This window comes from Diabrotica undecimpunctata, chromosome 7 (assembly GCF_040954645.1).
Source record: "Diabrotica undecimpunctata isolate CICGRU chromosome 7, icDiaUnde3, whole genome shotgun sequence".
NCBI classification, from domain to species: Eukaryota; Metazoa; Arthropoda; class Insecta; order Coleoptera; family Chrysomelidae; genus Diabrotica; species Diabrotica undecimpunctata.
The window spans coordinates 119,531,488-119,546,322 of record NC_092809.1 but is presented as its reverse complement, the minus strand read 5'-3'; the positions used below and the strand labels follow the sequence as shown (position 1 = coordinate 119,546,322).

General features: G+C 34.1%; 1 protein-coding gene across 4 annotated transcripts in view; it reads right to left on the bottom strand.

Annotated features, from left to right (window-relative positions):
* Positions 1–14,835, bottom strand: part of Unc-115a (actin binding LIM protein Uncoordinated 115a) — a 97,978-nt gene that overhangs the window by 21,781 nt on the left and 61,362 nt on the right. For all 4 annotated transcript variants that reach the window (XM_072538065.1, XM_072538066.1, XM_072538067.1 and 1 more), the window contains 4 exons: positions 13,668–13,860; positions 13,050–13,322; positions 11,278–11,470; positions 9,263–9,438 (listed from right to left, as the gene is read on the bottom strand). In XM_072538065.1, coding sequence (XP_072394166.1) covers positions 9,263–9,438; positions 11,278–11,470; positions 13,050–13,322; positions 13,668–13,860 — 835 coding nt within the window. The remainder of the gene's footprint in view (positions 1–9,262; positions 9,439–11,277; positions 11,471–13,049; positions 13,323–13,667; positions 13,861–14,835) is intronic.

Sequence of the window (14,835 nt, the reverse complement as noted above, 5' to 3'; positions counted from 1 at the left end):
TGACAGGTGGCGCCACTTTCATACCAATTTATTTCATATATTGCCGTGACAGTTCATGCTGATTTAAATTGAAACGAACACAGCGCGCGAATGATGACGTTAAGAGTTGTGGGTGACATAACAACTTATGTAAATTGTAAAATTTATGTCCGTTTCACATTAAACGGACAATATATTATGCTTATTAATATATTTAAGAGCATTTTTCGAATAGTTTCGTGCATTTCATTGTGAGTTAAATTAATTTAGATAAATATTTCAATCGAATTGAATTCAATCGGATATCATCGTGAGTGAAATTAAAATCAGTTTGTACAATTCTCTGAATGCTGAATTTTTTCAGTTAATATTTTCCTCAGCGAATTGGTGATCACTGTCAATATTAATATTTCTCTCCGTGTGTGAACAGCCGGTACAATTGAATTGGATACATTCTGAGATTCGGATTGCTGATTGACATATAATAAATTCAAACACTTTTTTCACGTCGTTCCCGTACCATTGTGCCTTCAAAGCGACAATCAAATGTTCAATTTACACTTCAAGCATGAGAGAAAAGAGCATTACGAGCTTCAGAAACAGACGAGCAACGAGCATTAAGGTTGGGAAATCTTCGAGTACATGTCGCTGGGATCCATTCGTCTGAATCGCCTAAACAGCGAGAAGTGATGTTAGAAACTGATCGAATACGTACTACTCAGGCCCGTTCGTCTGAGACAACTGAACAACGGGAAAGAAGGCTGCATATGTTCGAATAAGCACCTCTTGATCAAGGCGAATACTGCACGCTGTTTTAAGTCTTGGTGCATTCCATAATGGCAGTAATAATGATTAGTCTTCATCCAAGTATCGTCATTGTAAAAATGGATAAAATTTGCATGTATTGTAGTGCCTTCAAATTGAAGAACAAAACGCAAGGAATGTGCTGCGCCAGTGGAAAAGTTAAACTGCCAGAATTACATCCGCCACTTGAACCACTAACAACGTTGCTATTGTCTGCTATGTCATCTACAGAAATTTACTTTGAAAACTAACATACGTGTATAAATACAACGGGATGCATCGGCTGGAAATTTTGCAAAACAATTAATAAATATTGGAAAATGGCGAATGCAAATTTCAAATCTTACTTCTGTAAGATCACAGAAAGCATAGACGAATAGATGCAAAAAGTTTTCCCAAAAATTGCACAGAACTACAAAAATCATCCGTGGCCCAATACACACGGCAAAAAATATCGATGTCAATACCATCAACTTCACCATTCACAATGGATTACCCGGCGAAACGACAACATATAAGTCCATCGATACTATGGTGAGTCAAGACGAATGTGTCAACTATCCAACTGAATTCTTGAATTCGCTTGATTTACTAGACACGTTCTTACATTAAAAATTGGCATTAGCAACATTTTTTCTTCGAAACATAAATCCAACACGACTTTGCATCGGAACCAGACTCTCAATCAACAAAATGATGAACAATGTTATCCAGGTAGCAATTTTGAGTGGAAAATTCAAAGGTGACTGTCGCCACGTATCCCAATGATCCTGATAGATATGCCATTCGAATTTAAAAGTTTACAGATCCCGATGCAACTCGCTTTCGTAATGACTATCAACAAATCACAAGAACAATCGTTGCAAGTGTGTGGATTAAATCCGGAGAATCCATGCTTCTCACATGGGCATCTCTACGTGGCCTGCTCACGCGTCGGAAAACCTTCTGATTAATTCACCAGAAGGAAAAACAAGAAATATTGTGTCACAGCACTTCAATAAATATCGAATTGAAACTAGACGCTGCAATGTCACATTTTTTTCTAAATGAACAAAACCAATAAAATGATTCAAAATGAATTGAATCCTTCAAATTTATTTTAGTTGGTGGCGATGGATATATTTTAATTATAATTTTAATTTTAACTTGAGTCTCCGTCTTATACAGTGTTATTCGTAAAGAAATAATTTTAACAACAATAATTATAACATTTCATCATCTCTCTGGCACCGGTGGAGGCACCTCCAACTAACACCAATAATCAACTGGAGGTTAGAAGACAAAAATTACATTCTTTGAACATAAATAACTGGTCGTTAAAGGATTTTATGGTGGCTCACTTAACTAAAACAGCAACAGGTTGATATTTACTTGTTAACTCCGAAACCAGTCGCATTAACCTCATTTAAGATTTAATAAACATAAAGGATTGTGAGTAGAGACTTTTCTTTCCACAACATTTATATCATAAAATTTATATCAAACGATCAAACTAGACAATCAAACGATTCCAGCGGACTTACCAATTGATTTTAAGCATCTACAATATCCCGCCTGTTTGGTATTTGCAACGACGATAAACAAATATCAAGGCCAATCGTTGGAAGATTGCCGAATTAACTTTTTATCGAGTTTCTAAGTTTGACGCATGGACAATAAATTATTCACGCGTCGAAAAACCGTTATCGTTGTATATTGACGAATCACAAAAAAAAACGTTTGGCAGTCCAGTGGGACTGCCGGTGGAAGGTACACTTCTATACACGCATTCGCCGTTACAAATTTAGTTGGGAGTCAATCTGCACAATCATTACATATGTAATTCTATAGATAAGACATAGCAGAAAGAGAAACAGAATGAATAACAACTTACTAGCAATGAAGGATTGAATCAATATTTTGATGAAAATGTATATTTTTATTTTCATATATGTATGAAAGGAGTTGAATGCAAAATTTTTTTTACACATACTCTACAGTAAAATTCATTGTTTATTTTGTTATTAATATAATAATACAATACAAATTAAAATGCAATATCCATAAGTATTTAAAAATGACAATAATGTAATAATATTAATAAAAAAAAGTCCTCCCCGGCTGGGAATCGAACCCCGGTCTCCCGCGTGACAGGCGGGGATACTGACTACTATACTACCGAGGACATGACACAAACTTATAGTTTGTTCGTCTTCCGGGTTTGGACCGTGTCATTTGTGAGTGACCCAAAAGTGGGTTCATCTCGACGTTTCGCTACAATTGTATGTAGCTTCTTCAGGAGAACAAAAAGGAAAAGAAAGAAACAAAAGACAAGAAGATGGGTAGTTAGCAACGGTAACTCAGTTACTCAACGCAACCAGAGGCGAATACTAACTACCAAGATGGGCATTTGGTCACAGTAACTCAACTACTCAACGCAGCCAGAGGTGAAAACCAAATGCCAGGACAGGGATTCACGTCCAACAGCTCAGAACACTAACGCGTCGAGAGGCAGGGAGTGAATCCTCTCGACGCGTTAGTGTTCTGAGCTGTTGGACGTGAATCCCTGTCCTGGCATTTGGTTTTCACCTCTGGCTGCGTTGAGTAGTTGAGTTACTGTGACCAAATGCCCATCTTGGTAGTTAGTATTCGCCTCTGGTTGCGTTGAGTAACTGAGTTACCGTTGCTAACTACCCATCTTCTTGTCTTTTGTTTCTTTCTTTTCCTTTTTGTTCTCCTGAAGAAGCTACATACAATTGTAGCGAAACGTCGAGATGAACCCACTTTTGGGTCACTCACAAATGACACGGTCCAAACCCGGAAGACGAACAAACTATAATTCTGACTCTGGCCGTGGAAGCCTACGATTTCATATGACACAAACTTATTTTAAAATTGACAGTTCTGGATCATACAGTGATGTATTGATATTATTATTTTGAAATACAAAAGACTAATATAATTATGAACATTTAATAAATAATACAAAACATATCACCTAAATAATAATATTAATAAATATTTTTTTATATGTATAATATTATAAACTAAGGTACACTCGAAGAGTGGTGGGTTTTTCGGTCAAAGTGGAGAAATAAAAGACAAAGAAGGTGGCTACTTCATCTATTTATTGAAGACGTTTCGCTTTCTGCTCAGAAAGCATCATCAGTTCATCTAAAAAGAACAATATGAAACCAAACATCCATAGAGAAGTTACAATAAAAGTGTGTTACCTTACAAAGACATGTAGCAGTCAATGATGTTAAAAATATGAAAAAGCTTACGAAACTGGACATTTAGAGTAAAGTTGTATAAATCAATTAATTGAAACTTGGTATAGTTTGCAATTTAACAAAATTAGCACAGCAAAAGAACATGTGATAAACATACATGTATATAAAAAAGTTATTATAAAAACTTAAGTAAAAAACATTAAGGTTTATTTTACAGTGTAAAGAACTAGAAAGATTTTGGTAACACACTTTTATTGTAACTTCTCTATGGATGTTTGTTTTCATATTGTTCTTTTTAGATGAACTGATGATGCTTTCTGAGCAGAAAGCGAAACGTCTTCAATAACTAGATGAAGTAGCCACCTTCTTTGTCTTTTATTTCTCCACTTTGGCCGAAAAACCCACCACTCTTCGAGTGTACCTTAGTTTATTTTGGATTGACGGTCGTACTCCTTTTCTCGATATAATATTATATGTATATATATCTTTATATAATATATATAATATTAAATTATATATACAAAAGGAACATTTTTATATTCGAAAAAGGAAGAGAGGGAAAATATATCTTCTGTCTCTCTTACTCAATATCTTACATATGTAATGATTTCACAGATTCACTCCCATACAAATTTCCAACGTGGAGCGTGCGTATAGAAGTATAACTTCAAAAATTATTATTTATCAGAAAACGTTAAATTGATTAAATTTTTTTGTAAAAAATGTTTTTGCTAGTTTTATAAAATTATTAGATAGTTTTGTAGCCCGCCTGTTCTTTAATGTCAGGTAGAAAACCCGGTCTTATCAAGATTTTCTCGTTCCTTAGAATACGTATTAAACGAAATTCTGATAGTTTATGATTTTTTTATATGAATCAAAATGCAAATGTTTACTATTTAATTTCCAATTAATTTCATTGTCAGAAACTAAAACGAAATTAAATAATGTTTCTTCTAACGTAATATATATTAGTAAACATCGTTGTATAAAATTATAAAACGCTTCATATTACTATTTAGCTTTCTGACAATACCTAAAAATTATTATTTTGTTGGCAAATTTCATCAGAATTTTGTATTTGTATAGACGTCACATAGGGGTCAACTTTAAAATTCTCTTATGAACATAGAATATCAACTAACACAAATAACTCGTGATAAGCTTAGGCTACAAAGATGTGCTTCTAACGTAATATACAAGTTTACATTTTCACTTTTTAATATAATGTGATAAACAAGAAACGAAAATACAGTAACTGCTCAATTTATCAGACTCACCATAGAAATTTCAGTTTTTTTATTTCAATTGCACTGAAAGTATGTTCACTTAGATAATAATGTGTTGAATGGGTTGCATAACTATTGGGTACATAGTTACGTACAAATTTTTCTTAGAATTGTCAAAAATTTACAGATGACAGTAGAATGTGTTCAAAGTGTGGAGTAACTAATTGTTTTACATTTTGAGTTTTTTACTTAAAACATACATTTGTGGTCAGTTTATTTAAAATTTGCACTAGTAAGTATTGACATTATTACACAATAGTGTTACTTTTGATTTTGGTTACTTCCTAATCATAAAACATAACGATTAATCTTGGGTTAAACTTTAGATGGGTAAATCTTAAGATCTTTGTGTTAAGAAAATCTTGTACATTACTGCTCTATTAGAGAATATAGCACTTAGTCAGAGAGAGATAGCACGAAAATGTGGTGTATCCCAGTCGTCAGTAAGAAGATTGAGTCAAAAATTCAAAGAAAAGCGACATGTGACCTCAGTTCGGAAGGGCCGGTATGGCAAAAAACCTTCACTCACCCCCAGGGCGCAAAGAATTTTAAAAAACACACAGAAGGGCAACCCATAGAGATTTAAGAAATAAGTTAGAAGAAGCAGGATGCTCAGTATCGGTGGCCACTGTACGCCGAAATTTGTATGGCATGGGCTTCAAGTGTCGCAGGCCTGTTAGGAAGCCAAAACTAACACCACAAATGCTTAAAAAACGCTTAGCTTTGGCCAAGATCCATTAAGACTGGTCTACTGATGATTGGTGTTTATAATTATTATTCACATTCACAGGTTTGCTTCAACGATGAAGCCACATTTCAAATTATGGACGACAAGACCCAGTTTGTCCGAAGACGTCCAGGGGAAAAATATGAAAAGGGGTGTGTAATTAATATAATTAAACATCCCACCTCAATAATGATATGGTCGGTGATTAGTAACAAAGGTATGGACGTTTGTATGTCGTAGAAGGAACCATGCGATAAGACCAATATAAAAGGGTTTTGCAGACAAGATTGGTTCCACAAGTGAACGAATGATTTGGTAACAGCCATATGATATTTATGCAGGATGAAGCATCTTGCTATATGGCTAAAAGTATTAAAAATTTTTTTTAGAAGAAGAAATTCGGCTCTTACCATGGCCCGCAAACTCACCAGACATGAACCCCATTGAAAATATCTGGGAGTGCCTAAAAAGAGAGTTAGCCAAGGAAATAATTACCAACAAGGTTCAGTTAATAGAAAGAATCATTTTGATCATTGGAATCACATCGAAAATGCATAAACAGCATGCCTAGGAGAGTGGCTGCACTGCTTAAAGCCAAGGGTGGCTTAACAAAATATTAATATTAGAGTAAAATATTGTAATAATCTACGTTGTTTTTTTTTCAATAAATATGCAAAAAGGTTACTATTATCATTTGTGTTATGTTTATTGCTTATAGCTAACATAGTTATAATTATAATTGATTATTAAACACAGAAAACTAGAATTTGCTTAGTGAGTCTATAAATTGAGCAGGGACTGTACAGTATATACAACTTACAACGTCGCAAAATATTTAATTCATCTCCCTCCAACAATTTATAGTCCGAGACTGGACTAAATGTGGACATGTCTGAGTGGATATTTCCACATTATGAAGAGTCTTTAATCTATCAGGTAGTTGTAAATATTTGACATGATCGCGATAGACTTAAGCTTAACCATATCGCTATTATTAAACTTAAGTGTGAAAAACATATGTTGTCAGTTGACTGAATTAAAGTGTAGTGTGATATGATTAGCCTCGTAAGACTACGTGACTTACACCAGTGCAGCTGTAACGAAAACTTAATAAAATAATTGAACTATTATCGTATATATAGGGGTAGGCATAAGTCAGATGGCGTTCTCTAAAACGACGCATGCGCGAATTCAGCGTGCGTTACCTAGCACCACGGCCTCCTGGACATCAATCATTATGCTAGTCAATCTCGAGACGAATAAATACCGGTTTTTTCGTGAGTTCAGTCGTTGCGTTTCGAGTGAAATGGCAATGGAATGAGAATGTTTACGTTAAGTTTGCGTCAGAAAAACGTGTGTTTTTATTAAAACAGTTTTACTGTCAGAATCGTGATTACGAAGCTATTGAAGAAAAGTCTACAGATAGATCGCCTAATGCACGTTTTCCGAATCGCAATTACATGGTGGATTTAGCCAAAAAGTTTGTACGGACATTCGATGCACACAGTTGAGAATACTATGGCTGTCACGTAACAATTCGTTGAAAACCCTCGCATCTCCGCCAAACGGACATCGTTAAAGCTTGGCATACTATTTCGCACGCTTCGTAGGATTATAAAAGTTATCGGTTTGCACTATTACCGTCCGCATTGGCTGCAGGAGCTGAAACCGCAGGACTTCCAGCAGCGTAACGATTTCTACGAGTGGTACCTTATCATAAGAGCAGCCGACCCTTTTTTCGTGAGACAAGTCTTGTGTAGTGAAGAGTTATAATTTAAGGTTAATAGTAGGGTAAATATAGCACGGCTGCGTTAATTAGGCCGACGTTTATTCTAACGAAAACATGGAAAAGGAAGTGACTTCTCCTCGAGTTATGATTAGAGCTGAGATTAATAAATTATCGAGTGATGTTGGCCCGTTTTTTTCGACGGGCTCGTTAATTCAAGAAGAAACTTGAGCTTTTATAGGAATTACGTGTACCTTTGCATAAAGATGACAAATTCGTAGGGTGAAACATAACTTTTGCGCCTTTTGGTCTAGAAGTTCGCACTTTCCTAAACCAGTATTTCCATGAATGGATCGGTAGAGGTGAAAACGAAACATGGCCTCCAAGGTCTCCAGATATTACTCCTATGGATTTCTCAATCTGGGGCATGCTTAAGAAGGGAGTTTTTGCACATACGATTGAAAACGTCGACGATCTCAATCTCACTCGCATTACTAATTCGATCGAAAAACGTTATTTGAAGGGCATTATAAAGATGAATGGTAAATATTATGAACACTTATTGAAAATATATATTTTTGCATTATAAGGAAATAAAACAAGTTTCGTAAATGTGTTTTTTTTTCAATTCCTTTTTTTCAAATTTGCCAGCTGACTTATGCCCACCCCTCTACTATAATACAACACGTATTATGGTAAATTGTTTTTTTCGATTATTGTTTGATATATTGGTACAAAAAATACAATTTTCATTAATAATCATAAAATAAAATTTAGATTGTGTTGTTTATAGGAAAACGATAGCAGAAAATTGGTTTTATCAAAAAAATATTACATAGGCCAACGTATAAACATTATTACATTCCCAATAATGTCAAATGTTCATGAAATTGATTTTTTTACTCAAATAAATATCATGGAAAAGCCAATCATTGGTAGCAAAAAAGCAGCAGCTTTGCGTCTATCGGATCTTTTCGTAGCGCGGTTGCCGATATAGAATATGCTCTCTATCTGACTCATTTGAAAGATAAGTAAGTCAAAGAGCAATGTTGGAGAGAAATCTTCAGACTAGAGATTGGAACGACAGGCGAAAATAGAAACTAGGAACCAGAAGACGTAAGACATCCCGTGTTAAATAATACATGTTCAATTCTTCAACTTCCGTCAGTATATATAATAAGTCTTTAAATCAATTTTAGCAAATGGAAAATGTAAACTTATTTGTTTTACTATCCTACTATAGATAGATAAAATAAGATAGTTTTTGTGAAGTCCGTAACCTTTCAATATCAATAATAATACATTATATAACATACCTAGATAATAACGAGATAATCTGTCCCATCAACTATTAAAATACGCAGACTGAACTAACTAATCAACTACCTACCAGTTGACCGATTACTGAAGTACTTATTTAACAGGCAACCTTTTATAGCAATATTTATAAAGTTCTTTAACATTTATCGACAACTTATAGTACATAATATACAATTATGCATGCCTGGGAACAAAAGTTGATACGTACCATTGTAATTTGGTATAGCACCTATAGATCGACCCATAGATGAACGACAGCTCAAAGACCTGTCAAAATCGTCATCTTCGAAGGGTCTCTGATGGTCTAAGTTCCTAGAAGGGCTTGCACCAATTGGGTTATCGTATCTAAATCTATAGTTAGGCTCTTTATTTGCAGATGGAGTTCTAAAAATTAAAAGAAAAATAAATATAAACCATGTAATCTTTACACCTTAAAAAAAGTGTGATGCATCGTGGAACACCCGATATAAGTAAAGATTTGTGTATAAAATATATAACTTTCTTTTTCTTCAAACATTCGTTCGAAAAAACTTGTTTGACATGATAAATTCTTAGCTATTTTACGTCGTTATATACCCCGAACTCTCTTCTTTAATTTGATATGAGTATTTGTCTTCTATTTAGAAAGTTTCTATACAAAATTGTCCTAGGCAAAGTTTATTAAATGTCGAGAATGTTTGTTAATAAAATGAAGGGCAATAGTAAATTGCTAGAAGTGGACAATATCATACACAAAAAATACACAAGAAGATCATAACTGAAATGTACTGTACGTACAGTACTACAAAAACAAATGAGCATTAAATCTGAGATATTTCTCGTTAATTAATACTAATCGCAATCCATGTCTAAATCGTCCTCATCCTCTGAATCATCTCCTATATTAATTATCACCGGTTCAATATCTTCCTGCAAATTGTCCACCGCAAACATTTTTTCTTCTTCTTTCTTGACGTGGTTCACATAATTATACCGCTGCTCTTTAGATGCGCTCTTTATCAACCTTATCAACCAATCCCTAGAGGAAAGTCTTTTTGTAAGATCTCATACTACACATTTTAAATGACAAACCCGTATATACAGTTGTGTCGAGTAAAAAACTAATTTAATTGGCCTATTACTGGGTATGAGTTTTGACAATGTCGTAGAATTATCATATTTTATAAGTTCTCTTGTGTTGGTTTCAGCTTCTTCATCTCCTTTTAATCCCGTATGAGGTGAAACCGACATAAATTTGACTTCAGAGCAGTTTTCTTGTATAACAGCAAGTTCTTTTTTAATTAATAAGGCTGTAAGGTTATTGAAACATGATTGACTAATTGTATTCTATATACTAATTGTGTACATAGAAATTGCGAAAATTAATTTAAATTAGAAAAAGAAATGTGGAGTAACAAAGTCAGGTCTCACGTCATTCCCAGATTTGGAGGCTTTTGTATAAATGCAAGAACGTTCTTCAACATTTTCGAGTTGTTTTAAGTATTGATAGATTAAAGTGATTGGCGTCTCTGATTTAGGCTATTAAATATTAATTTTGGGAGCTTTGACCAAGAACCAAGAAGGGCAGTTTGTATGTTTGGGGGAAAGATGTCAGGAATTTAAAATTGCAGTTTTCGCAAGTTCGTAGAAAGTTGGATCAGAACCCTTTGTATTATAATTTTTCTGTAAATGTAATTCCTAACACTGGCTGCGATTTATTGCTAGCGACTGAAGACACCTATGGTGGACATAAAATCTTTTTTCTAAGATAAAGAGGTGGTTCTTCTGTAAGACTGCACTGACACTCCATATAATTTTAAATACGTAATTGAGGCCTGCAATTTCGGGGAAAGAGCATACACCTTGTGTTTAATGGGAATAATTGCAATCCTACTGATTTGGACTACAACTCTAGTTAATAAATGAATTTTTGTAAGCGATTTTGTACAGTTCTTAGATTTTTGCCATTTGAAAAAAGAATTAAGTCAACATAATATACTTTTCCGTTCACTAGTGGGGAGCAGTGATCCAGTATATCATTAATAGCCCAATTAACAGTTTGATTTTTATCTGAATTACATTTTATGCTTATTATTAAAAAACAATTGATATTGCTGATAAATAACCCATTTATTCTTGGCATGCGTTGACATACAAAAAAATCTATATTATTGTCATGATTTTTATTTTATACAGAAAAATGTAATATCTGTATACGAATATATATCTAAGACATTAACTTACCTGGAAGCGTTCCTAGGATCAAGGTTAGCTGCTTTCCACTGTTTATATTTTTCCCGTTCTTGAACTTCTTTTAAAAATACTTTTCCTATTCCACTCGCTATTTTACTTAATTCATTTTCTTCTTTCTTGAATTTTTGATCATGAATTTCTCTAGCAGAAGCATCATCTACCTCATCTTCGTCAGACGGGACACCTGGGACACGGGATTAAAATTATGAATATATGTTATTTAATGTGTAGAGTACACTGAAATTATTATTAGTAACACACTGTTTATATTTATATGTAAATACTATGTTTTATACAGTGATACAAATATCTGTCTTAATTATAAATCTGAGTGATATAAGACCTGTCAAAGGATTATTACTTGCCATATGATCCTATTTAAAATAATTTTACAAAACGACGACCGTCCGTTATGTTCAATGATTATGTCACTAAATATGAAAATTATAAACAGCTACCTTAGTTCAGTTAAAAAATTTGTAGTCCAGAAAATACGAGCCCCTTTGCAGTTGTGGATTACCATAAACAAATTATACTCTGCATGTTTTTATAAGTTCCCATATTAATTAATATGACATTTTTATTAATATTTATTAAAAACATTACCCTTACGGTTTTTTATTTATTTTCAACAATAAAATTTTGTAGTATTGTAAAGCTTTTTGCTGTTTGTGGATTGTACAATGGGTCGAGGTAAAGTTATCGATGAGAAAATGTGTTCGATCATTAATAGATTTTTTAATTCTGGAAAATCCAATTCGGAAATCGCGAATATGTTGCAATTGTCACGCTATAGTGTAAGAAATATAGTCAGAAGATACAAAAATACAGGTTCGGTCGTCACAAAACCTAGAAATGTACGAAAAAGTAAAATAACCGAAGCAAATCGAAGGGCATTAAGACGCATTATAGTGAAAAATCGACGAGCAAATTGTATGGAGTTAAACGTTTTATGGAGTGACGTTATTGGAAGACACGTTTCTAGATCAACATGTCATCGAGAGGCCCACAAATTGGGATTAGGATACAAAGTAGGTTTTATACTTGAAAAAATTAGTACGAATTGTTTTTAATAAATTTCATTTTTATTTTAGGCTAAGAAAAAGCCACTTTTAGCATTGCAACAAAATAAAAATAGACTAAGATAGTCAAAAGGGGATAAAGATTAGACTCAGTTGCAATGGGATTCAATACAATGGGGTGATGAGTCCAGATTTAAAGTGTGTGTTGGAGACAGTAGGGAGTCGCGTCATTCGCAGAAAAAATGAAGCTTTCCATCTCGACTGTCTAAAGAGAAAGTCAAATTTCCTGCATCTTTTATGATCTGGAGCAGCATGTCTTCTAAAGCTGTGGGAAAGTTACATTTTATCGATGGGATTGTAAACACGGACAAATATTTGAATATTTTAGAAGAATCTCTTTTACCGATTATGAAACACCGTTTAACATCAGCGGAAGATTTTGTCTTCCAACAGGACGGAGCAGGTTGTCATATCTCAAAAAAGCGTTTAAAATGGATTGTAGACCTTGGCATACCACTTCTGGAATGGGTTTCTAACAGTCCCGACTTGTCCCCGACAGAGACTTTGTGGCGCGAAATGAAAAAGATTTGAGAAAACATCCTGCCAGGTCCGTCAACGAATTGAAGGTACTCTAAAATTTGTAAAAAACGTTGGGCCAACTGATATGGGAAGGGGCTCGTAGTTGTAGACGGGAGAATTATGAGTAGCATTCTATAATAATGTGTACATAATATTATTTACCTTTGTATGAATCCGACCAGCGTTTCCTGCGCTCGGGATCTGTATATGGATACGGAGGAGCTGGGAAATCGTCACGTTCTATTTTTGGAGGTTCCCCTGGCGGAGGTGGTTTAGCTCCGGGGAAATGGGCCAATTCTATGGGTTCTTCGTTATTCATATGGGGCGATTTGGGTCTCGGTACATCCGTATGCATCGAGTCAACCAGAACTTTCATAGCTGTCCGCGAAGTGCTCCTTCTTCCCGATCCCGAACTACTTCTTAGAGAATTTTGAGCTGAAAATATATTTAATTAACAGCTTGATTTTATTGGAACACCCTGTATATGTTTAATATGTCCTTAACAACCTGATCTCAACGAAGTATATCATGTAGGGTATCATGAATATTACAGGGTGAAATTTTGAAATTATACAGTGTGGAAACTACTTATGGAATAAAATTGTTAGAAAATTATAAAAAACGTTGGGACATGTCAACTTTTAAATGCAAATAGGCGTTTTTTTTTATTTAACGTGTCTATTAAATGTGCATTTAAACATAACTTTAAATGTACAGAGTGATTCACGCAAGTCTAGCATAGTCCATACTTACAAAATAAAAATGTATTTTATTACTTACAAGTCGGTCTGTGAAAATGCGGAGATGTAGGAGCCCTGTCGTACGGATCGATTGGTTTCCTTAGGTAACCTTGAGTAGGTTCCTCTGTAAGATAGCTATACGTGTATATTCTTGATATATCATCGACTAAATGGGCAGATTTATTATGATCCCTTAATATCAATCCTGGCGATGGAGAACGGTAACCAAACATCTGAAACGAAAATAAATCATATGCAAATCGGTTAAAAGTTACGTTTTATACAAATTCTAAAAATTTGATAAAAACAATAAAATACTGTCGTCATATCAGTATACAAACATTTATCTAACATTTTAATTACCTTTAAACTATTTACTATTGCGTAAGAACATGTTCTGTAGAATAATATTGGACGCGGAATTAAAGCAAAATTATAAAATACCGTAGAACGGTGACTTTGTTAATTTTTTCCGTATTTTCTAGCGTAACTTTATGCCTCTCTAAAAAATGGGTTACCCAGTCGTTACCAGGACTTAACCCGTTTTTAAATTTAGAAATAATTCTTCCAGTTCTTTTTAAATAACTCTTAGTGAAAAGTTGTACATCTAACGTCGATAATGGAAATCCCCAATCGGCACATTTGACAATGCAGGACATGATTGATTTTTCCTCCAGCGCCGACAACGAAGTTTGACCCCTTGGTTTCTTCCCATGCTTCCCTTTGTATTTATTATATAAAGTACCATACGGAATTTGGAATCTTTCTGAAGCGGCTGTTTCCGTTTACTATTTGAAGCAGAGCATGTTCAAGAGTTTCGTCAGAGAAGTTCTTGTAGCTTCTTGATCCCAACTTTCGTTTATAAACTCGCGGCATTTTGGCTTTTTATATAGATAATGATGAAAACCTGAAATTAATTAACGGTTTGAAGCTTCATTAAGAAAACTATAAAAAGAAATAAAATATCAAAGTCACCCCGAAAAATGTATCAAAGTGGCCCAAATGTATTAAATATTTTAAAATATTGAAAGTTAAACATAAATTAAGGCAACATACACAAAATTACCTGAAATTGTATGGTAAGAGCTGTATGTTTAAATTTAGTTACACAATCTAAAATCTTCAAATTAAAACAAAAACTTCAACAGAGCATTTATAAGAGTGTACTTTTGATATTCGCCACAAAGGCCTTCCGCTACAGTTAATCA